At 44.0% G+C, this 27,309-nt stretch overlaps 1 protein-coding gene across 3 annotated transcripts in view; it reads left to right on the forward strand.

Annotated features, from left to right (window-relative positions):
• The window catches only part of SYNPR (synaptoporin), a 182,341-nt gene that overhangs the window by 101,270 nt on the left and 53,762 nt on the right, over positions 1-27,309 (forward strand). Inside the window, exon 1 of one of the 3 annotated variants that reach the window (XM_050957534.1) lies at positions 6,380-6,658. The exons of the other annotated variants lie outside the window; for them this stretch is intronic. Coding sequence (XP_050813491.1) covers positions 6,635-6,658 — 24 coding nt within the window. The 5' untranslated portion in view covers positions 6,380-6,634. Of the gene's footprint in view, positions 1-6,379; positions 6,659-27,309 lie in introns of those variants that run through there. 3 annotated transcript variants of the gene reach the window in all.

Raw genomic sequence — 27,309 nt, forward strand, 5'->3', positions numbered from 1 at the left:
TTGGCAGGATTTTTGGTGGCAGACTCTAAGGGGACGTCTAGGCTGGTTTAAAAAAAAAAAATCCAACAAAACCAAACCTGTGGCAACAAGTCTCGACGCTTGAGTCTGCAGACTTGAGCTTGTGGGGGCTCGCGCTACCCTGCTAAAAATAGCCTTGCTGATGTTTCAGCTTGGGCTCTGACACCCACCCCCCTACACTGGGCTTCAGAGCCTGAGCTGGAACATCTGCCTGGCTATCTTTAGCACCATAGCTCAAGCCCAGAGCTGTAGATCCAGGCTCCGTGGCTCGCTGCTGAGGTGTAGTTTGGATTTGGGTTTTTTTGCAGTATATAAGTACCCTAAAGGATTTTGTAAAATTGTATGTGATCCACTAGATTGGGGTCGGCAACCTGCGGTACACGTACCAAAGGCGGCATGCGGGCTGATTTTTAGTGGCACTCTGCTGCCAGCCAGGGTCCCAACCACCGGCCCCACTCAGCCTGCTACCTGCCTGGATGAATGGAACCCCAGGCCGGCAGCGCTGCTAGTCTGGGGTTCCATCCGCGAGCCTCTGTAAATGTAAAATGTATTACTGGCACTTGAAACGTTAAATTAATGAAGACTTGGCACACCACTTCTCAAAGGTTGCTGACCCTGCTCTAGATTGTCAGCAAAAACTTCTCCAAGCACCATCTATAACGAAAGTATGGCCACTTCTCAGATTGCCCCTGCACTGCTGTTTTGAATCTAGGGCTTGACTCTTCTCTTTCACTTGTATAAATCAGGAGTAACTCCACTCAATTCAACTGAATTGGTTCCCCTAATGCTCATGCAACATGCTCATTTGCAAATGCTTTTAAAGTGGATGCAGGAGGGTGTCTGTGTTTACATCTGGCATGCCAAGAATCTCCACCGCAGACTCCAGCTTGCATAATATGTTGAAATTGGTTTTCTCATTAGCACTGCAAACTTCTGAAACAAGCTAGCAATTGATCAACTCTCTGTGATATTTGCATATAGAAACGAATGGGGGAATGTTCCTTAAGAAAGATCCCATTTCCAACAGAAAGGCAAATGATTTCCAGTTGTATCTCAGACATAATTAATTTTAACATCTTTGCAAAATTTAAATAAAAATCAAAATGGAAATATGAAAATGCATCCCACCATGATGAGAATCTGCTTTAATATTCTGTAGACTCACAAGTTATTTGCACCAGCGATTCTCGGTAAACTAATTCTTTCATCCCATTATTTTAGTGGCTGAGGCTGAGACATCAGCCCATTCTCTTAGCAGACTGCAACCTCCTTTAACCCTACGAGGAAAATATCTCTGTGTTTGTATATATTTGAGTCATGGTATCTCAGACTTTCACACAGTGGATCCAGAAAGTCAAGGAGATCGTGTAATATTTTGAAGTAATAGCCGAGCACCTACAGGGTGCTAGGTACTGCACAGGCCAGGAACAAGGCAAGGGGTGTTATCCCCAGTGACAAAGCTCCCAGTGAGTTTAAGAGGAGCATTTTTAGGTTTATGGTAACTGACCCAAGGAACCTACCATCCAAGGCTCCCCATCCTGAAGTGGGAGTTTCAGTGAGACTCTGCTTGGGTGCTGGGGTTCATGATAGCAGATTCACTGAAAGGACTGTGGCCTAAATAAGGAGCTTACAGTCCAAATAAACTTTCTGCCCCAAGAATTTCCCTGTGCTAATACTGATCTGTATCTTGTGAAATAACCTAGAGCAAGGGAACCTGTCGGCCCAGGGGAAACTGATGCTGAGTTGGGATCATGTTACAAGAATGGGTCTGAGCTTTTTCAGGCTTGAAGTTTCAAATGTAATGGAGTTTCATGGGTTCCCCCACCCCGTCCAGTTTAACTTAAAATTGGGGAAGAGGAAGCCGTTGAAAAATGCCTCCTTAACTGTGTGTGTGTGTGTGTGTTTTTGTGTTTTTTCTGGGGCATCTGTCCTGAACATAATGTTATTTGGAGACAGGTTTGTACCTAGGAGGGTGCGGGGCCTGGGGCAAATCAGCCTCTATGGGGCCCCCCTTACCATTTTTCATACAGGTAAAATCTGGTTATGGTTAACTTCAAGGGCAGCTCCTGGCCACAGGTGAAATATTGATAGTGCCCAGCTGTATCTTTATAATGTTGTATTATATTGTATTATAGTTCTTTTTTATAGTTATAGTGAAGTTCAGATAGTTAAAAAAAACAACTCACCAATCACGATTAGTGTCGTGTCGCTTACATTCTGAAATCCACCTTCCTGGACTTCCTTGCAGCAAACTCAGTTCCCAGATGCATATGGCCTCGCTACCCTCAGCGGATTTATTAAAAATATAATTACACATTTGCAACACTGAGAGCCCATGTCTCAGGAACTGGGTGGCTCTTGGATGGCTTATATGTGCCCTAGTGCTGGGGGACCCCAGGACCCTCCAGCATGGAGGAGGGGCTCTAAGATCTGTTTTCTCTGGGGGTTGGGGAGGGGGGAAAGGTGGAAAAGCAGATGATGAAGGACCCCAGTCCTGGTGGGTGGTGAAGAGAGCAGAGTTACGGTACCCCAGGTCCTGGTACTGCGGGGAGGGGGACCCCAAGGCTAGAGAGCTGCAAGGCAAGGAGGACCCTGAGCCAGGGGGGTGATAAGGGCTGGCTCTGGCCTGGAGGTGGCGTTGGAGGATCCCACCCAATGCTGGGAGAGGGGAGAAGGGGCAGGTGTGGGGCACTGAGGGGACACCAGTGATGGGTGAGGGACAATGGAGACTGCTGGCTGGCACTCACCTGTGCTAGGAGCAAGGGGGCTCCCTGTGCTGGTGGAGAGTCCTGCCGGAAAAGGGAAGGGTTCATTTGAGGTGGAAGGACAGGGACAGGGTCAGCCTGTCCTGGCACTAGTGATTGGGGCGGGAGGCGCGCTAGGACCCTGCAACACCAGGAGGCAGCAGAGTTGGAGCGGGCTAGGGCTGGGTCGCTCACTGCTGCTGCCACAGAGACTGACTCCGAGCCCGATGGGCTGCAGGCAAGAAAAGTAATAAATGCCCGGGTCGGTGAGTGCAGGCCACAGGCCTGACCTCTGCTGCTGGCACCAGGCCCCTGGCTAGCCCCCTGGGTCACCTTGGCCTCCCCCTGGCATTCTCCCAAAGCACGGGACCCGGGGCAGTTGCCCCAGTCCCTCCTGGCTCTGTCTGGAGAAGTCATCTAAAGAAGAGCATTCTCGCACTATTTCCAGCTAAGGTTGTCTTCGGTGGGCTATTGAGAAGGAATATAGTGCCAGCCACTAACTGGCAGGGGCTGGAAGGCCTTTCTCTAGAAACAGCTCATTCCATAACTGTCCATTATGAGGTTTCTTACACCTTTCCATGAAGCAACAGGAGTCAAGCTGTAATATGTGCCAAAGCATTTTAAAATGCAGCCAGGTTTCACACTAGCGAGAGAACTGAGTTGTTCATGATCTTGGTGGAAAAGAACATGTACAAAAGCAAGAGATCTCAGCTGGAAGCTCAATGAACCCAAGAGACTGGGTATCCTCCAAAAGCCTTGAACAGGTGTGTATGAGGTGGAGTGGTGGAGAGAGCCTTACAAATAGCAATGGAAGGACAGGGACTAGTCCCTGTTCAGTTACAGTGGGGATTTTGGATGGTAAGTTTTATGTGTTCCTGGGTCAACTTTTCACATCGTATTGAATATCCCTGTGTTGCACTTTTGTTACTGTGCTGTTCATATCGCAGGGAAGCTGCTTCATTTTCAGTCCATCTCGGATGCTATATATGATGTCATTTGTGTATTGTTCAGTGTGCATTCGTTAGTTGATACAGCGCATTGGCACTGCGCCTCCATGCGGTTACGTTCATACAAAATGGGTTATATATAATTTCTCCTTCCCGCTCTCTTTTCCCCCTTGCCGTCTCTGAATCACAGAGAAGTGATAAAGCCCCAAACTCCTGTGGGTGGAGGGGAAAGGAAAGAACTGTTCCCCAACACCCACTATTCTCATGTCCTAAAATGATCACTTGTCTAGTTAAGTAAGAATGCACTTTCTGTGTTTGCACTGTTCAGGTCCTTGTCAGAAACTGTATTCACTCAGTATGTAATGCGTTGCTCCAGATTAGAAAGCTGTTCAATGTGCTGATTGAAGATGCAGTTGAATTTGAGTGCGCCAAAGTGCTGCAGATCACAGGAGTTGAGATTGCTGTTTAATCTGGATGCCTGGGACACCAACTGCCACCCTACATTGCATTGGTCAAATACTTCACTTACCTTTTAAATACACCAAGCACTGGAGCTGCATGGTAAAATCTCTTGCAAGAGAACTCTCTGCACACGATATTTCCCATAAATAATAATAATGTAATTGGCCAACCTGGAAGTGCTTCATGGGCCAGGCTTGCTGAAAGGGCAACATCACAGAGTGCAGCATCGCTCACATTTACATGGAAGAGTGTGGTAGGCAAAATACCTACCTTACAACAAACGTTTCGGTATCCACTGTGTTTAGCGTTTACTTAAGATCAGGCCTGTGAGTGTGTGTGGCTGGAGCATCTTAAATCTAATCATCCAGTTAGGGGGCAACCTCCTTCATTTTTGTCCTCTAGAATGTCCCAATATCGAGAAGGCCCACTTCTCTTCTCATTCCTACCAGTGTAAATCCGAACCCACCCTGGGAAGTTAGTGGGGTTATACTGATGTAAAATCATCGGCCAAAGTACGGTAGCTCAGATTCTGCTCTCAGTGTCTTCAGTAGTCGAGTTGCACTGGTGGAACACAACAGAATCTGGCCAAGTGCCTCCCCTGTGCTGGAACTTTCTCCTGTCCCACTTTTGAAAGCAAATGGGTTTCAATCTAGCTTTGCAGGCTTGTCGTCACACATTGATGTTTCTATGTGAAATATAACAGCACATCTCTTGTCCTCAAATAAAACTGTTTTCTTGTATTTCTGTAAAGTCACAGGCGCGTGTGTCAGCATATGTTTATTGCGGTATACAATGAAGACTTCATGTACAAAGTGATAGGCCCATGTGCGAGATGGGAGAGAAGCAAACAAAAAGGGCCTTTCACTATTGGAGTCGGTGCCAAATGCCACTGTTGTGATCTGCGAGCGCTTTACACCCGCTATGCATGGGTATAAATGATAACGCAAGGTGAACGGGTGAAGAATCATCCCCACAGACTAAGCAATGAGCCAAGACCTTTGCCCAAAAAGACAAGATACAGGGGTGCTTTATACTTAGCCTGTCAAAGGTTAACCAACAAGGGACAAAATGAAATGCTCAGTGTAGGAAAGTTGAGCTGATATGGGCTGATTTTCTTTTTGCCACTTGTTTAACTGCGGAGAGGGAACAAATGTGAGGAATTGATGTTTAGGTCAAAGAATGGGAAGCTATGGAGGGACTGAGCCCTGTGCTGAAAGGCTTGGGGAACTATGGGTATGTCTACATTGCAATAAAAAACCTGTGGCACCACGTCTCAGAGCCCAGGTCAGTTGACTCAGGTTCACAGCTCAGGCTGCAGGCCTAAAAATAGCAATGTAGACGTTTGGGCGTGGCTGGAGTCTGGGCTCTCAGACCCACCCTCATTGCAGGGTTTTGGAGCCTGGGCTTCTGCCCAAGCCCAGATGTCTAGACTGCAATTTTTAGCTCCACAGCCCGAGCTCGAGTCAGCTGACCTGGGCCAGCTGCAGTTCTGTCATAGGTTTTTTATTGCAGTGTAGATGTACATCGTGTTCCTCTTTCCAAGAGAATTCCACGGAAGTGCTATAAAAATCCCATGTATCCAACCTGTGAGCTGGTCTCTGTGTTTGTCAGATGTAATTAATATACAGTCTTACTATCTGTCTCCCTTTATCTGGTTGGCACAGGTACAGGATTGATATTTCAGGTTTTGGATAATGAATTGACTAGAACTTTTTCCTACTTTCCTTATACCAAGGAAAAGCCACCAAGAAAAAATAAGTTCAATCAATCCTATAACGTACTGAACAACCTCAACGCCCATTAAAGCTCAGGAGGATTGGAGGCACTCAACACTTTCGCAGCTGGGCTTCTCTATGAATTTAATGTACATGAGAATCCGTGCAGATCAACAGAATACAGATCTGTCTCCATACAGTAAATACCCAAAGATGAGTGTTGCCCCACTAACAGCATCTTGACTCCTACCAAGTGCTCTTTTTAAAATGTCATTGATCTGAATCAATCTTTAGGCTTAGCACAAACCCAGCAGAGAAGAGAGAAGGCTTCTTTCCTATAGCGTGTTCATAAAAACAAAAAAAAAGCAATCCTGCATTTACTGTGTTGAGTAATGAACTACATTTTATAGCACACCATAGTGGTAACTACACCACAACAAAGCATTCTTCTTCTCACCAAGGGGAAAGTATTCAATTTCTTTGCTTAGCCTATGCGTAGTCATTGTCTAATAATATGACCATTTTGCCATCCCTCTGCAAATAAGGTTGAGGCTGCTGCCTGATTGGTATATCCTCTCACTTTCTCTCAGCATTGATTTTCTTGCTCTCCTGATTTGCTTCATAAAAAGAGAGACAAGGAGCTGGTGCTCTCTCTGCTGAGAAGCTTTTTGGGAGCCTTTATTTTTAGTATGAGACAACCTTTGCTTTATTTCAGGAGAGGGAAGTTGGATTATAAATCCTTTTGTAAATGTGTATGGTGATATTTGCTCCGGTAAGTTATATAAATGTGTGTGTGTAACTGTACTGTTAAATCTCCAGTTATATCAGATGTGCTTTCTTTTCATTCACATTCTGACCCCCACTGAGCTGTGTTTCTCTTGAAATTCATGTACATGAAGATTATTTCCGTTTTATATTTTGCTTCTCATAGTGGGGAAAACTATGTTGGAAAACTTATTCTGCACTTCGTTATAATGTGGAGGGAGTGAGGTTGTAATAGGGAAGAGATTATGATTGATCATTTTACTTTTGGCATTTCAAATCAGAGAGTCTTTAAAAAATAGTGCAGCTGTGGTTGAGGTTTTTTTTTTTTTAAACCATTAGAAACTGTTTAATACTGATTGAACTGAAGCATGTGAATACCAGACTGGACTTTTATGAAGATGTAAGAAAAATACTGTTGATTAGCAAGGAGGTGTTGCTGGTTTTGCAAAGGTATTAATGAAAACTGAGGTAATCTTTAGAGGAAATAGCCAGACAGCTGCCTTCTTGCAGAGTGTAAGGTCATTACACAAGTTGGTATACTGTTGCTTTCCTTGCTCCATCTTGCTTGTATAGAGCAATGATCACCTCATTCCTTGGCTTTCTGTCTTATTCATATACCTCTTTGTTCACCTGTAAATAAGACTTTGTCTTTTTATTTGTCTGTAAAGTGCCATGCACTTGGATGGTGCAGTATGAACAGTGCTGATACCCATGTACCTAAGCAAGGCAAAAAAAATGTTCACCATTATTGGATTGATGAGGTTGCATGGTAAACTTCTGAATTTGTAGCATTAAGTTATTTCATACATTGGTCCCATGACTCTTTCATATTAGAATTAGCTAAATATGAGTCATTCTTCATTTGATGCTTAGTGTCTCAGAAGTCTTAAAAAGTCCTGATAATTGTTATACAGCTACAGGCTGATTGCTGTCATAAGAACATGTATGAAGAAATACCTGCTTTTAATATCAAAATATTAGTTCTGGTATAAGCTCATTACTATCACAATATCAGTCATGGGGGGATTCTGGGAATGGAATGAAAGCACAGTTTGTTGGGATGTCAGAAAAAGATAGGTGAGGTTATGTATTTCTAGTGAAAGTTTGATACTGTGTCTATTAGTCTCAGGTGAGCTCCGTCAGAAAGGAAATTCAATTAGGCAATAAATGCTTTGCAATCTCAAAATCTGTTTTTGAAGCTATTTCAGTGTTTTTCAAGATGAATTAGTTACTCATCCCTTGTTCCCCTGTATACGCAGAAATCAATATTCATTTCTTAAGGTTGCCACTGTGCCACTTGTACTCAGAGCTGTAGGGTTTGCTTATTGATTGGTGTAACATTGATTTGGAATAAAGCAGCTGTAAGGACACATTACTTTACATTTAACAAGAGAAATGATGGAGTGTGTAGGACCCTGAAAAATACAAGCAAAAGCTGGGCAAATCCAATCAGATTTGATTCATTTTGAAAATGGTCCAATAAATACCATTCTTAGTAACTTTTGAATATTTAGCCTGTTATAAATACTGTGTACGTTAATACCTGCTGCCCATTTTCCCATAACTGTACTCTTTCTGTACAAGAAGACTCATTTCTTAAGGTTGTAGAAGATGGTGTATATCAAAATAAATATCCAGTCACTTTTTTCAGAATCATTGTTTCTTCTGCTAGGGAAGAGTCGGTAGCACAAATCAAGCACAAGCTGCAGAAAGCCAGGTGAATCAAAAAGGCAGTATTCAAAGAGGCCATTTGGTGGCAATCGAGGGGGAAAGGTTTGGTGATGTGAAACACCAGACATGGTCGGCACTTTGAATACCCTCAGAAGCAAGCATATCTAGAGCTTAGGATCAAATGTCTAATATCTCATCACAGCGGGGGTTCTCAGCTTATCCTTTACTTTGAATATAAGGCTCATGAAACACACCCAATTGAGAGCCCTGGACTCTGAGGATCTCTGTACATAGAACAGCAGTAGTGGGGTTAGCATTAGAGTATGCTCTGTGAATTCGGTGCAGCCCTGTCCTCCAGGGATATATGTAGGAGTGAAAAGATAATTCCTATTCAGCCACTGGCTTCTCTATGAAGTGAAAGTCATGAGAGTTTACGTACAGAAAAGCTCTCTGGGTTGGTTTTCGTGGCTCTCACTGAGCCCTTTACAGCTGGCTACTAAGCCACCTGGATTTCCAAGGGCTGGGGTTCAAAAGAAGTGGTCCAACGCAGTGTTTTTGAAGTCTGTAAAGCTGTGCTAAGTGAGTGTTTCTATAGATATGTGGCATATCCTGAATAATGGAGTGGAATCCGATAGAGGTATTATTGGCCCGCTTTCGGACGGCTTGCACAGCTCACTCATGGCTTGGTTGGTCGCTACATTCTTTACCATCCCAAATTCATCCTTTAAAACCTGTACAGCGCTCCACGCCATCATGTACTCGCTCACACATGGTTCTGGTGATCTGTAGAATTATAGAGCGCGAGATGGAGATATAGACATATATGTATAATGATGGGTGTGCATACCTAACCATATGTGTGTGTATCCATTCTTCCAGCACAGTGCCTGATTTTAATGAGATTTGTATAGTTTTGCTAATGGCTCAGCTGCTTTGCTCTTCCCTTCCTTCAGCGCTCTTGGATACGTAATATCCAGTTCTAGTGACCTGTTGCTCAGCCTTTAATTTATCTGTGTGGCCCAGCACATTTATTCTTGCCACTGTAATCTCTGACAGTGCTTCATCTGTATCTACTGGCAAACAGTTGGGGGGCTGGGTCTGCTTCCCGCTAATCTATCCCTGCCATAAATGCTTCTCATTTTTCAAGCTTCTGAGTGGTTTTTAGCAGCTGCCAGGAAAAATATTACTTTCTTTCCCCCAAAATTCCCCTGGGCTGAAGTGCAGATCAGGATTCAGTCCTAGATCAGGGCCAGCTTAACAACTCGATACTTCAGTCCATCCAGGATAGAAATGTGAATTTTATGCCACTGGGATTGTAAGAGTCACACTTCCTCTCGCTGATAGATGAAGAGGTACCATTGCATGGGGGAAGAGGAGAAGTATTGGGGAAATTTGTGGAGGTTTCTAAAGTTTAGTTAGGTTTTTCTGTTCCTCTGATCCCTGTCCAGCCGGCTGCATGGTAACGAAAGGAGCCTGGAGAGATGCAAACAATACCAATAGCAAAACATTCAGCTAAACAATGCCTCAGATAATTGTTGCCTAGAATATGAGGTATACACAGCAGACAAAGCCTTATCCTGGAAACATTTAGGTAGGTGAGTGATGTGACTCCTGTGCATTAGTCCCATTGAAATTGGTAGGACTACTGTATTGGGTAAGTTATTTACATGCTTAAGTCGGTGGAGGATTGGGCCCTTAGACCCCAATCCTGCATGGTTTCTAAATGAATGGACCCTGCACCCACATGGAGTTCTCATTACAGGATCAAGGCCTTGGTTTGCGATCTCAGGTTGGGAACTGTCTCTTACTATGTGTGTGTTTGGCACCCAGCACAACAGAGCCCCCGATCTCTGGCTAGGCCCTCTAATTGCTTCCACAACACAGAGAAGGAATGTTGTGTGCAATTACGGTTTCATGGGTCCCTATATGGGAGTAGGAACATAATTCACTCCTGGCTCCATTACTGCTGAGTAATGCAGCTGTCACAGATGCATGCAGATAAAATGTTTGTCTGGCAACTCCCCATCATGTGCGTTCTCACCCCAGCCATACACGACACACACGCTATAGACAGCCTGGGGAAGGCGTGGCAAATATCTCCTGCCCCATATATTGGTGTGAGGTAGAGTAGCATTGGCCCTGCAGGAGCTCCCCTGTGTTGTGTGTATGATATACACACAAACGGTGTGTATACACATACCTACCTAGACTAGTAGAACTGTTCCGTACTTGCTTATTTTTGTGTGTTGTTTTCATGTTTTGTTTCGATTTTCTTTCTAACACCCACTTGAGCTTCATTTGCAAAGGTGGACAGTGCGCATCCCATGGGGTGTAATTCAGTCCTTAAGTCCCTCCTGAATTCCTCCTGACATCAATAAGTGGGAGTGTAGGATCAGGCCCACAGAGACCACAGGGTGCTACAAAAGTCCTCTCCCTTCTGCTTTCCCCTTTCATCGTGTTCAACATCCCAGTTTTGCAAAAAAGCCATGGGCCAAACTGCACTGTGCAAAAACAAGATGGGGAGAGGGTGGTTGCGGATTGTGCACATACTCTTCTCCACAGTTTGCTTTCTCAGTGGTGTGTTTTTCCGAGCTCTGTCCTTTCTTCTCAGCCTTTTGACAGTGTCGAAGGCCTGAGACATCGTTTAAGGGTTTCTGTTGGAAGCTTGGTATGTTTATCATGTGAGTTAATTTTAAAATGAACACATCTGTCAATAACCTTCCCAAGCACTTTGGCATAAACAAAACTGATGCACTGCAATAGACTCAAGCCTTTAACATCTGGGCATCAACAACTCATTAACTGACTGATTTCGTCTGAGGGAGTTGGAAGATTAGGGTAAAATGTATTTTAATTAAAAAGATGACACTTGCATAGAGTCGGTGTGTAGGAAAAATCCTTGTTGGCATCAGCTGGAGTTTCGCCTGAGTGTTGAATGGTACTGTCAGTATATACATTTTGTGTGCAGATCCTAGGGTTCTGGCATTTATGCACCCAGTCCAGCTAGGTGCCTTTAACCCTTTCTCTGTGCTTCCTGACCATGGGACCATCAGGCTAGCTAGTCCGCATTAGATAGATAACTCAGCCCTCTGTTGTGGCATTAACAAACCAGAAACTGATGGAGGAAAAACCACGTATTTGCACATTTCACTTAATGGGCCCATTTCATAGTAATATCTTTTAGTATGAACAGTGCCTAGAACAATGGGTCCCTGATCAGGGCCTCTAGATGGTACCATAAGGCAAATAATAAGTGCTAATAAGTGTCTCTCTGGCTGTCATCATTTCTTGAGAACCACTGTAATTAGCTCTTATCTGTTTCTGAATTTATAGAATGCTCAGTTGCAGACAAGCCCACATTGATGCATTCTTGGTTTTAAACAAGTTCTTGCTCTTTCCTGTATCTGGCAAGAGTTGAAGCCTATCAGGCAGCAGCAAAGAAAATGCACGACCGTTAGCAGTAAGAATAATTTGAGATTCCAAATATTTCAAAACAAAGTAAAAATTATAATAGAATTAGGGAGAATTCAAGTAAGGGTGGGAGGTTTGCCGTATTTCCCATGTTCACAAGCTACAGTAGCTGCAGGATTTTTCTTCCTCCCCCGACTTTAAATATTAAACCTGAATAAAAATCTGTGGAAAGAGAAAGAGGCCAAGAAGATGTATTAAGAGAAAAGTCATGAGGATGAAGCCGTGGAGGATATAGGGGTGATGTAAGCAGGCAGTATATAATGCCTCAAAAGCAGGGGATAAAAGGAACTTTTCCAATTTTTAAGAACCCCATTCTTAGTATCGTTCTGCTTAAAAATTAGGCCAGTTTTGAGCTTTACAAGGCAATATTAAGAGTGAAAAGAATGAAAATCTCTTTGGGGAATAGATGAAGGAGGGGCTGAGATATACAGGAGGGAAAAAGTTTTAATTTTGCAAAATTTTCTTTGCTTGAAACATATTCTCTGATTCCAAAGCTTACAAAAAGCAATTTTTTATTTTGGAAGCCATCATTTTTTGAATGCTTTGTATAAGCCAAGCTATTTCATTTTTTTTATTTATACCAGAAAATGTTGTTTTGAATTTGTGCATCAAGATTCAGCATGAAGTAAATTCTTATAGCCGTGTTATAACTAGAGCTGAGTGAATCCTTCCAGGTTCAATTCTAAACAGGGTCTGGAATTGGCCATGACAGTGGGTTTTGGGCAGATTCACAGGCCCTTTCATTGGAGCTTCCCATTCGAAGGGACAGTTGTCATCTTAGCGTATGCACAACGTGCCTCAAGTGGCTAATGACCAGGATTCATCACCGAATTTGGTCCTCAGGTTGGATCATTAGCTTCCCTGGGCCAGGCCATGTACCTACAAAGAGTGCACTGTGAACGCTGATCCATGCCCCCCGAAGGGGCTGCGATAAAAGTTTGCAGAATGATGAATGGTTTAAAGGAAGTAGCTCAAGACTCTTTCTCTTCACCCAAGAACAAGGGGACAGTCAATGAAATTGAAAGGTGGCAAGATCAAAACAAAACAGACAAATGTAAATTTGAAATAAGGCACAAATTTTTAACAGTGAGGTTTACTAACCATCATAACAAACTACCAAGGGAATTGGTGGATTCTTTGAATCAAGAGCAGATGCCTTTTTGGAAGATGTGCTTTAACCAAAACTCAAGTTATTGGGCACAATATTGGAGTAAATGAGTGAAATTCAATGGCCTGTGATATACAGGAGATCAGACAGATGATCTGGTGGTCCCTTCTGACCTTAAACTCTGTGAAAACTGCTAAAAGGGAAGGGGTTTTTTTCACATATGCACAATTAACCTATGGAAGTCATTGCCACAAATCAGTGCCTTTGGGGCTTTAAAAATAAAAGAATGAGATAAGATTAAAATAGGTTCCCCTAATTGAAGGTATTAATAATGATGCACTGAGTTGCTGTCTCAAGTCACAAGCTTCTCCTCCCTGTTGCTCTGTTTTATGGGTATACAAAGCCAGGAGCCAGGGAAGCTTTGCTTGTAAAACCTAGGGAAAACTCCCCAAAATCTGGCACTCCTTTGCTAGTGTTGCTTGGTGCCAGCATGATGGGAGGGCTGGAGTCACATTCCATGAACGTGCTTAATGCGTTCTAATGATGATCCTCGGTGTCGAGAAGGGAGGAATCATGCAACAGGCATGCACTAGACCAGGGGTTGGCAACCTTTCAGAAGTGCTGTGCCGAATCTTCATTTATTCACTCTGATTTAAGGTTTTGCGTGCTAGTAATACATTTTAACATTTTAGAAGGTCTCTTTCTATAAGTCTAAAATATATAACTAAACTATTGTAGTGTGTAAAGTTAAGGTTTTTAAAATGTTTCGAAGGCTTCAATTAAATTAAATTAAATTAAAATGTAGAGCCCCCCGGACTGCTGGCCAGGACCCAGGCAGTCTGAGTGCCACTGAAAATCAGCTCACATGCCGTCTTTGGCACGTGTGCCATAGGTTGCCTACCCCTGTGCTGGACACCTCTGCGTCATGACTGATGTGCAGCAGATGGAATACAGGGATGTTCCAAGCATACTAATCCTGTGCCCTCTACCCACCACTGAAGACAGCTGTCTTGGGCCTAGTCACTCTCTCTGTGTTGGAGCAGCAGGACTATCACCAGCACTATGCCACTTGCTCTTGGTTTTGGTCCTTTATGCTGCAGAGAGCGGGGGAATTTGATGCCCACTTTGGGCAAACTCTTGAGGAAGGTTTTAAAAGACTTGGTCCCAGATTGTCACTTTGCACGGCTCAGGTCGTTGCTGGCCCGCAGGGAGTTCCCGTGGTGTAGGAGGTTGTTCTATGTTAAGCACAGTGTGGATACAGAAAAGAATCATGGAATATCAGGGTTGGAAGGGACCTCAGGAGATCATCTAGTTCAACCCCCTGCTCAGAACAGGACCAATTCCCAACAAATCACCCCAGCCAGGGCTTTGTCAAGCCTGACCTTAAAAACCTCTAGGGAAGGAGATTCCACCACCTCCGTAGGGAACAGGTTCCAGTGCTTCACCACCCTCCTAGTGAAAACGTTTTTGCTAATATCCAACCTAAACCTCCCCCACTGCAACTTGAGACCATTACTCCTTGATCTGTCATCGGGTACCACGGAGAACAGTCTAGATCCATCCTCTTTGGAGCCCCCTTTCAGGTAATTGAAAGCAGCTGTCGAATCCCCCTCATTCTTCTCTTCTGCAGACTTAACTATCCCAGTTCCCTCTACCTCTCCTCATAAGTCATGTGCTCCAGCCCCCTAATCATTTTTCTTGCCCTCTGCTGGGCTCTTTCCAATTTTTCCAAATCCTCCTTGTAGTGTGGGGCCCAAAACTGGACACAGCACTCCAGATGAGGCCTCACCAATGTCAAATAGAGGGGAATGATCACATCCAAGCCTTTATAGTGGGTTAATGTTGTTGTGAGTGGCTTCAGGCTCCTGTGTTGTATTAGCAGATTTCGGTTCTGTCCTTCCCCGCACCCAACACAGGGCTGTTGTGAATATTGACCCTGCAGTTCAGCTGATCTGGAGGGGCAGGACAAAGGCCATGTTCTAAACTCAGAATGGAGAGGTGCTCCTTATGTCATGGGAATGCTGGTGCAGCATGGACATCACCAGAGCGCTCTCTGTGGTATACGTGTGTTCACTTACTGGTGGAATTAATAATACCAGGCCATGAGTAGACACACATGCCAAGCTGTCTGCTGCTGAGTTTCTATGCATGGCCTGTGCCCTGCAAAATTGCTTCCGTTTTGAGTGAGCTGGTTGTGGAGATTTTGCCAGAGGCAAAAAACAAAAGAGCACTTCACTCTTTGCCCTTTCCTTCTCTCTCTCCGTCCTTCACCAGCACACACAACCATTCTTGTCTGTGTGATAATTTACCCATTCTGGTTTAACCTGTTCACTTCCTTATTTTCAGTTGGATCAGAGAGATCAACTAAATCCAGCCTTTCTGTGACAGAGACTGTCACATGGCTTCCAGTGAGCCCCCAGAGCACCTGGGACCAGGCTCAGCTCTCCAGAGTTAAGGGAAATGGTCATATCTCAGGCAACTTTCTGGACTCTGCCACGTTGCTGCCCATGAGAAGGCAACCTCAGAACATTTGCAGACAGAACAAAGACATATGCAGCTTTGCTGAGATGCTCCCAGACCGGGCGCACTGCTGAGCTGAGGTCTCACTTGGAATCAAGCTGATCTTGAGTGAATGCAAGGTTCATGCTGGATGTTTTGCACCCCTCTAGATTTAACCTCTCTGGCTTAATAATGGGCATGGTGGCGATAATCTTACAGTGAGCGTCTTTCAAACCAACCACACGGGGAAATCCATTCATGAGGGTGGTCTGCGCAGTAGGCATGTTTTCAAGCTGTTTTTTGGATTCGAGAAGAACTCTTTGTCCTGAGAGGTATTCTTCTGAAGAGAGCTAAAGGAACGTCAGGGAGTGATGAGACCCTTCTCACAAAGATCTAGGGTGCTGGAAAAGGAGTCAGTGAATTAGACCCATTGTGTTCACTGTGAGGGGGAGCACTTGGGCCTGCCGTTTGAAATCCTTAACCCTTATTTAAAATAGAAGTCCTCAAAATAATGGTGGCATCTGCTTATTTGGCTTTGTAGTTGGGGTTTGCTTCAGGGTGTTTATGCGTTTACAATCATATCCTTTTTCCGTACATATAACGTCTGTTGACATCAATGGGATGTCAATGTGCTGCATTGATGGCAGCACATTGTCCTTGAGGAGCAATGAACTTGGCTATCAGTCTGAACAAGAAGAGTGTTCTGTTACTCCTTCACTGCCCTTGGACACTTGAAATAACTTCATTGACTGTTCCCAGTTTGGTTTCAGACAGTCAGGGCAGTTTCATGCATCTCCTGTTATTCAGCCTTAGGGTGGAATTCAGCTGATCATAATCATCTGCTAGAGAACCGCTCTAATTATAGTGGTGTGGGAGTGCTTCTGTAGTTAAGGTTGCATCACGACATCTGTTTAAGGTCAACCTTTATCAGTCCTCTAATAAAATCAACATTCTTAGTTGCAGTTCTTTGACATTTGGTGTTCCTCCGGAGGGCTCAGGGTAGGGCTAGTGACCCAAATTTGGAGTCAGTTGGCTGAAGGGTTCTGGAAATATAACCATTTTAAAAAAAGTTTCTAGTTGTCTTCCCCTCCCCCACTGAGCTAGAGCTCAAACTACTGATGAGCTATGGGACAAGCTGGTCTGAGTCTGAGTTTTACCCAAGGTAGTTCATGGCTGTCATGGTACAATTCCCCACTCTGAACCTTAGCCTCCAAAAGATGGGGTACCGGCATGAATTCCTCTAAGCACAATTACCAGCTTGGTACTTGTAGCGCTGCCACCAACCAGGAATTCCAGTGCCTGGTACACTCTGGTCCCCCCAAAACCTTGCCCGGGGACCCCCAAGACCCAGTCCCTCTGGATCTTAACACAAGGAAAGTAAACCCTTTCCCTCACTGTTGCCTTTCCCAGGCTTCCCCTCCCTGGGTTACCCTGGAAGATCACTGTGATTCAAACTCCTTGAATCTTAAAATACAGAGGAAAATTCACCTTCCCCCTCTCCTTCTCTCTACCCCTCCCAGACTCTCCCTGAGAGAGAAAGTGATCCTAACACAGAGAGAAAATTAATCTCTCTCTCCCCCTTCCCTCCTTTCTCCCCACCAGTTCCCTGGTGAATCCAGACCCCATCCCCTGGGGTCTCACACCAGAAAAAAAAACAATCAGGTTCTTAAACAAGAAAAGCGTTTAATTAAAGAAAGAAAAAACAGTAAAAATTATCTTTGTAAATTTAAGATGGAATAGGTACAGGGTCTTTCAGCTATAGACACTGGGAATACCCTCCCAGCCTAAGTATACAAGTACAAATTAAAATCCTTTCAGCCAAATACACATTTGAACTCCTCCCAGCCAAATACACATTTGCAAATAAAGAAAACAAACATAAGCCTAATGCCTTATCACCTAGTACTTACTTTTTTGAATCTATAAGAACCTGTATCAGGGAGATTGGAGAGAAACCTGGTTGCATGTCTGGTCACTCGCAGAACCCAGAGAGAACAACAACCAAAATCTAACAGCACACACAAAAACTTCCCTCCCTCAAGATTTGAAAGTATCCTGTCCGCCGGTTGGTCCTCTGGTCAAGTGACAGCCAGGCTCACTGATCTTGTTAACCCTTTACAGGCAAAAGAGACATGAAGTACTTCTGTTTTATTAACTCTTAACTATCCGTTTATGACAATGGCACTCACTAAATCTTTGGGGGACCCAAACTAAAAACTACATTTAATAAAATGTTCCTTTTTACACTGTGTATTTGCCAATACAGACAAATGGCGAGAGGATTTCCATTTCCGCCATTTTATATGCTTAAAACTAAAGCTTGACTCTTAAGTGCGCTAAAATCTGAACGGTTAATCAGATTGCTTTGAAATTTGGAGTATGTCATGGAGGTGTGGGGTAGTGTTTGTGATCCAAAGATGGGTCATTTCACCCAGGGTTTTCTGAGTTAGAGTCCCCCACTCCACCAAGTTTACTTTTGCTGCTTGAGCCTGTCTACCCTAAAAGGCTGCAACCTGTGCCATTGTAGCATGTCAATGTAGACGCTCACTGCAAGCAATGAGAAGGGCTCTCCCGTTGCTGTCGTTAATCCACCTCCTCCAAGAGGGGGTAGCTAGGTTGACAGAAGAATTATTTTGGTAAACTAGTGCTCTCTCACTGGCAGGAGTTAGATCTGTATTGCAGTGTCTCTCAGGGGTGTGGATTTTTCACACCCCTGAGCAGCATAGCTGGGTTGATCTAATTTTCTAGTGTAGACCAGCCGTTATACTGTTAAAAGAGAGGTACAAATGACTGGATGAATCACAGTCTTCTTAATTGTTGTAAACTCACCTTCCTGTTAACATCTAAGGGCTGTTCTTTGCTGGAAACATCCATCAGCATAGCTGCACCCAAAATCCACACCCTTTAGTGACATAGTTGTGCCAGCCTAGTCGCTGGTGTAGACAGCACTAGACTGATGGAAGAATTCTTCTGTTGATCTAGCCGCTGCCTCTTGGGGAGGGGGATTAGTTTGGCAATGGGATAACCCCTCCTGTCCCTGTAGCAAGGCTGCACTCAAGTGCTGTGCTGCTGTAATACCTTAAGTGTAGACATAACCTATGGACAAATTAGTCATAAATCCCACCTGACAAGACAAAAGGTGTTTTGAACTGAGTAACTTGAGGTTGCTACAATTCATGAGTTATGAGCGTCAATTTTAGTTTCTTTGGGTGGGGGGAATATAATCAAAGCATTTTTTGGGGGGAAACTAGTCATGTGAATGCTTTCTGGGAAGAGAGGAGTAATATGGGGTGGGGGAACATAGAGAGAGGGATGTGGGCTGTATGAGAGCTAAGGACCAGAGACCTGCTAGTGGAGGCTTCAAGGTCCTGCCAGACCCATCCCAGGGAAGGAGCAGTGAAGCTAAGTCCTTGAAGTGCCCTAGAGAGACTGTGCAGGAAGCAGACAATCTAGGGGATTGGAGAGGCTGCAAGGGGATAACAAATCAGAGGGTTGCAGGTTAATATAAAAGGTATCATAGAATATCAGGGTTGGAAGGGACCTCGGGAGGTATCTAGTCCAACCCTCTGCTCAAAGCAGGACCAACTCCAACTAAATCATCCCAGCCAGGGGGTTGTCAAGCCTGACCTTAAAAAAGGGAGCTGCAGTGCAGACCAGACTCAGTACCTTGCTGAAGCCAAAGGAGTGCAGTTGGTGCTCCTGGCTGGCCAAAGGGAACTGCAGCACCATGGACAGCTCAGTGCTGGCAAGTTCCAGGGGTGTGGGGGAGAGCTCCTGGCTAGCTTCTGGGCTTAAACAGAAGAGCCCTGCGGTAATGGTGAGGCACTGGTGAAGGCCGGGGCTGCAGGGACGTGGCCCAGGGAACTGACAGCACTTTAGTTAAAGGGACACAGCAGCATGTACTGCTATTGTTAGGGTCCCTGGGCTGGGACCCAGAGTCGTGGGCAGGCCTGGGTACCCCCATAAGCCACTGGGGAAGTGACCTGCAATTGGAGAGTGATAAATCTACAGAAGGGGATCTGAAATGTTAGGAGGCCCAGCTGGAGCCAGAAGAAACCAGAAGTGGCAAAGAGTTTCTAGGGAGGAAGCCCTGGGGGCACAGCTCCTTACTGCATGGCCACCTACCAGAGCAAAGAGCACTTAAAGACGTTGTTGGACTAATACCCAGAAAGGGGTCTGTTTTGAATTACGTTCTGTACAGACTGTGAGTGACTCAGCGGGAAGGCTGAGTCCCTAGAAACTGCCAGAATGGGTCACAATATACTGAGAGTAATGCAGACACACCCGACCAGAAGGGGGTGCTCACGAGAGGTGGGGGGCCACACCATTACAGACTGCAGTGAGGTGAGGAAGGTAGTTGGGATGGGTGATAAGGGAGAGATTGGGTGCTCAGATGAGGGAGGTGCAGAGTATCCCACAACCTCAATTCCCCTGCACCGCCCTGAAGTCCTTGGGGGAGGGGGAATTAGACATGTGAATGCTTCCTGGGAGGGGAGGGATAATTAGAGGGTGGCAAGATGGCAAAACACTCCATGAATGCGGAGTTAAGATTGCTTTGGTGGTATGTCATCCTCCTGTAGAATAAAACTCAAACTTCTGAAAACCAGGAAATGAAAGTTAAGATTGCACAGGCAGTCTTAACTCTGCCCTCTTTCAGCAATGTCCCAGCACACCCTGTTAATACACATTCCTTTACTCAGGCATCCCTGCAGCTATTGTAAGACTCATGAAAACATTGCCAGAGTTGGCAACTGGACTGTCACTAGAGGGTGAGTGTCACTTGGCAAATTCTGACTGGTAACACATTGTAAATTTCTAACCATGGCAGTCATTAACTGTAGGAACAATTGACCAAAGATCGGGGTGGATTTTCCATCACTGACCATCACTGGTTTTAAATCGAGGCTGGATGCTTTTCTATACGTTCTAGGAATTTGGGGACGTTTTCTGGCCTGCGTGATACAGGGGGTCACACTAGATGGTCACAGCTGTCCCTTCTCACCTTGAAATCTATGAATCTTGGCAGGTATGTCAGGGCTGTTTGGAAGCCTAATTGTTTTAATGATTGTAGAGCATTTTGAGATCCTCAGATAAAAGGGACTGTACCTATAGTACCATTTTATTAACACAAAGCTATTTATACTGAGGTCATCTACTGCATTTTAATATAGTTCTAGATTCCTTGACCCTATATGTGTAATTTACATACATTGTCGTAAGCTTCCTTGATAAATGGAAAAAAATGTCAAATGATAAATTTCTCGATAAATGGGGGGAAAAACAGAAGAAAAGCAAACAACACCAAGCCACTAAGCTGTCTGACTCAGTAATGCTAACAGCTAAAAGGAAATATTAGTGGCTTCTAATATGCACTGCCATGGTGGTCTGACAGGACAATATTGAGGTTAATTTCCTCTCACTCATCCAGAAACATCTTTGCTGAAGTATAATTTAAGGTTGCCAATAAGCAATAATTAGATCATAAATAATGCACTGTGATTGAAGGACAGTGGCCTTTCCTGTAATCATAATTTTTAGTCCATTGGGACTCTGGGAGTGTTTTTCTTTCTTTCACCCATGCGATGTCTTATAGTCATCAGAGATTAGTAGTGTTGCAATTTCTAGTTAATGTAACACTGCCCATCATTTCTGCTCTGTACATTTGCTGGTATAAAATTTTAACAAAACTACAAGATGATGCTGGGCAAGATGAAAAGAAGCTAATGGAGAGAACAAAGAAAAACAGATAATGAAGTGATTCCAGCGCCCATTAGCTTTCATTCCCTGGGGACATTATCTGGCTGGAAATGCCCACCAGACTTTCCAAAAGCACAGCTGTACAACACTAAAGAAACCCACACCGTTGCTGTATTCCCAAAGCTTGGTAGAGCGGCCGTGCCCTCAACCTCCCATTTCTGCCACACAGATCAGATGCCCAAATTGGGAACTACCTGCATAACTCCCTATCTTCACGTGCAGATGCCAATTTGTGCACAAAAATGAGGGATTTGGTAGATGGAACTGGCATGCACTCATTCCTGCAGGCGCAACTGCTGCAACCATGTTTTGGAAACATGGCTCTAGATATGGGAAAAAGCTGATAGGTCATGTAGTGAGTCCAACTCCACTCTGCGCTATGTAGCACTCTCCTTCCTGGAGATTAACGAGTGCCTTAGTTAGCCTATTTTTGTCGTTCCTAGTAATGGAGCTTCCAGAATTGTTCTTGGTAGATGAAGTCACATTCTTAAGATAATAACAAGAAAATATTTTATTTCATTCTCCATTGCCAGATAAGGTTTGTGAGCAATTTGATACCATTACTCCTCATCCTTTCTTGTGGCTTTCTGACCAGTGCTTTATGCCTTTCCAGCTTTTACAACTTTAGATATTTACAGACTGCTGTCACATCCAGCTGCCATGCAAGGGTTTTGGATTTATGCAAGAAAGGACATGGATATATTTGATTTTCATTCAGCCCTTAGCATTGTGCTAGCCATCCACAATCATCATCCTTTAGCCTTCTATCGTACTTTTCATTCCAAAGCACCTATGGAGTTTCACAAGCTGTGGATTCAATTCTGCCGTAATGTGAGATCCCTACAAACATCCTAAAAAGTATTAAAAAAAAAAAAAAAGGGGTGGGTGGAGATTTACCTATCTGTGCCAGTAAGGCATTTGATACAGTCTCACGTGATATTCTTATAGATAAACTAGGAAAGTACAATTTAGATGGGGCTACTATAAGGTGGGTGCATAACTGGCTGGATAACCGTACTCAGAGAGTAGTTATTAATGGCTCCCAATCCTGCTGGAAAGGTATAACAAGTGGGGTTCCGCAGGGGTCTGTTTTGGGACCGGCTCTGTTCAATATCTTCATCAACGATTTAGATGTTGGCATAGAAAGTAGGCTTATTAAGTTTGCGGACGATACCAAACTGGGAGGGATTGCAACTGCTTTGGAGGACAGGGTCAAAATTCAAAATGATCTGGACAAATTGGAGAAATGGTCCGAGGTAAACAGGATGAAGTTCAATAAAGATAAATGCAAAGTGCTCCACTTAGGAAGGAACAATCAGTTTCACACATACAGAATGGGAGGAGACTGTCTAGGAAGGAGTATGGCAGAAAGAGATCTAGGGGTCATAGTGGACCACAAGCTTAATATGAGTCAACAGTGTGATACTGTTGCAAAAAAAGCAAATGTGATTCTGGGATGCATTAACAGGTGTGTTGTAAACAAGACACGAGAAGTCATTCTTCTGCTTTACTCTGCGCTGGTTAGGCCTCAACTGGAGTATTGTGTCCAGTTCTGGGCACTGCATTTCAAGAAAGATGTGGAGAAACTGGAGAGGGTCCAGAGAAGAGCAACGAGAATGATTAAAGGTCTTGAGAACATGACCTATGAAGGAAGGCTGAAGGAATTGGGTTTGTTTAGTTTGGAAAAGAGAAGACTGAGAGGGGACATGATAGCAGTTTTCAGGTATCTAAACGGGTGTCATCAGGAGGAGGGAGAAAACTTGTTCACCTTAGCCTCCAATGATAGAACAAGAAGCAATGGGCTTAAACTGCAGCAAGGGAGATTTAGGTTGGACATTAGGAAAAAGTTCCTAACTGTCAGGGTGGTTAAAACACTGGAATAAATTGCCTAGGGAGGTTGTGGAATCTCCGTCTCTGGAGATATTTAAGAGTAGGTTAGATAAATGTCTATTAGGGATGGTCTAGACAGTATTTGGTCCTGCCATGAGGGCAGGGGACTGGACTTGATGACCTCTCGAGGTCCCTTCCAGTCCTAGAGTCTATGAGTCTATCTCCTAGAACTGGAAGAGACCTTGAAAGGTCATTGAGTCCAGCCGCCTGCCTTCACTAGCAGGACCAAGTACTGATTTTTGCCCCAGATCCCTAAGTGGCCCCCTCAAGGATTGAAGTCACAACCCTGGGTTTAGCAGGCCAATGCTCAAACCACTGAGCTATCCCTCCCCACCCTAGAAGGAGAAAACACTATACACTAGAAGTAACTTGGATTGCATGCAGCATGGGTCTGTATGTCACTTTATGTGGCGATCTATAGATAAAAAGCAGTCCTTTTTTTTTTTTTTAAGGGGGGTTGGGCAGAGAGAGAGAGATCTCCATTTACAGTTCAGGCTCCAGGAGTTTGTGACTGTCTGTGAATGGCCTAGGAGACTTTGCATGTGGTGCATGGGAGGCTAATATCTCATGCTACGGCTAATATATGTGCAGAAGGACGATGCTAGCCATTCAGAGGGTTTTTACCTTTGGCTGCCTACTTGGACAGTTTAAAGTAGTGAATGTGCATGTTAAATACAACAACAGAAGATCGGAAGTAACTGCAAATGGACAAATATTGCTACTTGGGGGTTGCACTAAAACACCACCCCTAAAATAGCCCCGTTGCAGCAGATTTGGTGGGATAGAAGGTGCAATATTTCAGACTTAGCTCTAACACAGATTCCAGCAATGTAAATTTATTTTTTTCTTTTGGGTCACTGGTCTAGCACTAGCGCTTGGAAAAGTTTTCAGCTTACAGAATAATTTTACTGCTCCACCAGAGCATTCCTACTCCTGGTGTGCATCAAGACCTCAGGTATTCAGCAGCTAACTGTGCAAATCGCCAACATTTAACCCTTGCTTTCATCTTTTTTAAAAGAACAGTACACAAGGATGTGCTTGTAATGATTGCATGGGAAGAGGTGTAACTTCTACCGTGCTTCATGTCCTGGGGGAAAAAAAATTTCATTCTTTGAACACTTGAATTCCAACACATTGTGGAATATCCCAGCATAGTTACCAAATGGAATCACTGTATATATGGTAGTTATCTCATGTACTCATAAATGTATCTACAATGGGTGTCAATAGATTTAGGGTTTTTGGAAGACTGTGTCTTGGTGTCTGGGTAGAAAGCCACTAATGCAGGAAAGGGAAGGAAATGGAGCACAGAAAATCTTGTAGCTTTTACAAGTCTTCAGGTAACCTGAGCATTTTATGTATGCTATGGAGAGGACTGAAACAGCTTATCGTTTTATACATATTGTGTAATTTAACTAGGTTTGTTTTATGACAACCTTTAATTTCACTAAGACCAAGAAGCTGTTCTTAAGATATGTTCTAAGTGTGCTTTTATTGTCTGCATATTAACTCTTCTGTGTATGCTGCCACCTTAGCATTAGCATTCAATTTTATGGCTGGCCCATCCAACACAGAATGATGAAATATATCTCATTAGCTTACATTACATTTTGAACTTGATAGGAAAAGCAGTACAGAGAGTTCTGTCTGGCCATCTGAAGGAACAATATTCTTTACCTCAAAGACTGCGTATCTAATCTCCTAGTGTACAGCTGGGTTTTATTCTATTAAAATATAATGAGACAGGACTAGTATATCATTCTGTGGGGGAGCTAAATGGGTTTTTTAGAATAATCAATGAAAGATGATTAGGAAAGATGATTTTCTTCAAAGGAAAACAGAAAATTCTCTCCTTGGGATTAAAGTATAGTAAAGCTAAATTGTTGTAACATCTTTCCTCACTTAGACCATCCACAACTTCAGTCCCATAATCCTTCCATTAAGAACTGAATTAAATATTTTTTTCATTTTAAAATGTGCAGCACTAAGGGCTGCAGTAAGGGGCAGCACGTTGTTAGCTCAGAGATAGTATTGTAGTTCCATGCACTAGGGGTGCATTAAGATCACGAAATGGTCCCTTGCCTCAGTAGGGATGTAATCTGCACCAGTCCTAAGACATTTGTGCTGACTTAGTAGAGCTGGCCTGTGTGTTGAGGGAGGGAGGGATTAAGGCTTTACTATATGGGAGGGAGAGAAATAGCCCTGCAGAAATTATACTGTCCCCTATACTGCTGCCTGCAATACAGGTATCCTGCATGGATGAAGAAGTGGGCACTTTTCTCTCCTCTCTGGGCATGAAGACATGACTCACTGTTTTGACATACGGGGCCTTTGACAATGACCATCAGCAGGGTTTGCAGCTGGCAAGTTCTCCCAGCCTTGTGGGATACCTAGAAGGAAGGGCCTCTGCCCTGTTGCACAGCTCCACTGCCCCCTAGAGGCCATGGCTTCTTTAGCTAGGTCCCCCAGCTAGGGAGAGGACCAAGGACATGAGCTACATGGTCACTTAAAGCTAGGGTGTGAGTCCCAGCCCATGTAGACATACTTGTGCTAGCTCGCTAAAAATAGTATAGCCACAGTCGTAGAGACAGCAACGAGCCACGGCACGAGCTAGCCACTCCGAGTATGTATCCATGGGATCCAGGCAGGCTTCTACCTGCCATGGCTAGTCTTGGCGAGCTACCGCGGCTGCACTTCTCTATTTAGTGCGAGTATGGCCATGCGAGCAGGGAATCCTACCCCTAGCTCCAAGGGTAGATGTAACCTAGTTAGTGCAGCACCAAGCTGTGTTGAATTCAGTAGGCTGGCAGGGTTTTGCTGCCCTGCTCGGATCCTTGTTGTCCACAGAGCTGCCCCCTCATAGGTGGGGAACCTCGGTTGGGCTCCAGGCAGAGAGGGAAGAACGTGCAATGGAGTCGGCTCTTGGAGCACAAAAGGAGTTGAGTTGGGGACATGTTCCCCTAGAGTAGCGCCCACACCAAGCTAACAGGTATAGGAGACAATCCAGCCCAGTATGGACCTTTTTGTAAGTTCTTGACCATCTCCTTTGAGATGCTGAGCGCACTCACTTCCCAATGACCTGGGACTGGGATCTTATGGGAGCTGAGGACACTCAGCACTCAGGATCTGGCCCCATATTATTATCTTGGAGCTTTGTACTCGAGTCTCATTTTTCCTAAGGCCACTTTAACACTCCCTGGCAATGTAGAGGGCCTCAGCATGTGTGAATTGTAACTTGTTAGTGTGAGAATCGGAATCTGTTTAAATGTACCCTGATGAAACATGACCTTGCTTATCTCACCCTGGGTTAGTATGTGAGAACGACTTTCTGAGAGTCCTGGATCTACAGGAGACTGGGTTACTCTATAGAAAGCGCTTCTGTTCTAAAGCTATTGGCCAAGATTCTCAAAAATGACTGATTTCTCATGCCTCCATTTCTGGATGCTTGGTTTTTTCATGCTTGGGTGTCTCACTTTTGGAAAGTCTTAGCCTTTTATTTTAAACCTAACCTAACACATGTTCTAGAGTGATTTACTATAGTGGTTTTAATGCAGTTCCCGCAATAGAATGATCATAGAAATATAAGAATTGCTAGATGGGATCAGCTAACTGGACAATCTAGTCCTGTATTCTCTCTCTAACAATGGGCAGCTGCAGCATTTTCAGAGGAGGGTCCTTGAACCTCTGATATGGGTCATTATGAAATAATGAAATAAAACAATTGTTTTAGATTCATGAAGCTCCTGATATTGAAAATTCCCATTAATTGAGAGTTACTCAGACCAATGCTATCACCAAAACAATTTTTGTCCATAATGTTGCTGTTTGTTTAAAGATGGCATGCTAAATCCAGGCGTTTAGTTGACAGTTGCTGTAACTCTTTATTTCCCACTAGGATAAAAATTATCTCAGCAATCTATGTGGATAACGGGGAGGAAGAAAATTCTTACCAATCATCCCCTTCCTAGCACTGAACTAATGTGATTATGTTAGCTAGCTCTAATTTATCAACCAGTCAAGTTTATATAATTAGGAATCCCAAAGTCAATAATCTGATCATCTGCCCTGCTTGTGGGGTAAGTGATTCCAGAAAGCGCACATCTAAGATTGGCATGGGAAAAGTGCCAGCGTTTAAAAAAAGGAACAGGCAGAGATTTAGATCAGAAGGCGCTCCTTAATCTATCAATAGGGACATTTTGGGATGTCAGTTCTGCTTTAAATGTTTCACCATATATTTGTTCAGTGCTTTTGAATCTTCACAT

Source organism: Gopherus flavomarginatus, chromosome 6 (genome assembly GCF_025201925.1).
Source record: "Gopherus flavomarginatus isolate rGopFla2 chromosome 6, rGopFla2.mat.asm, whole genome shotgun sequence".
NCBI lineage: Eukaryota > Metazoa > Chordata > Testudines > Testudinidae > Gopherus > Gopherus flavomarginatus.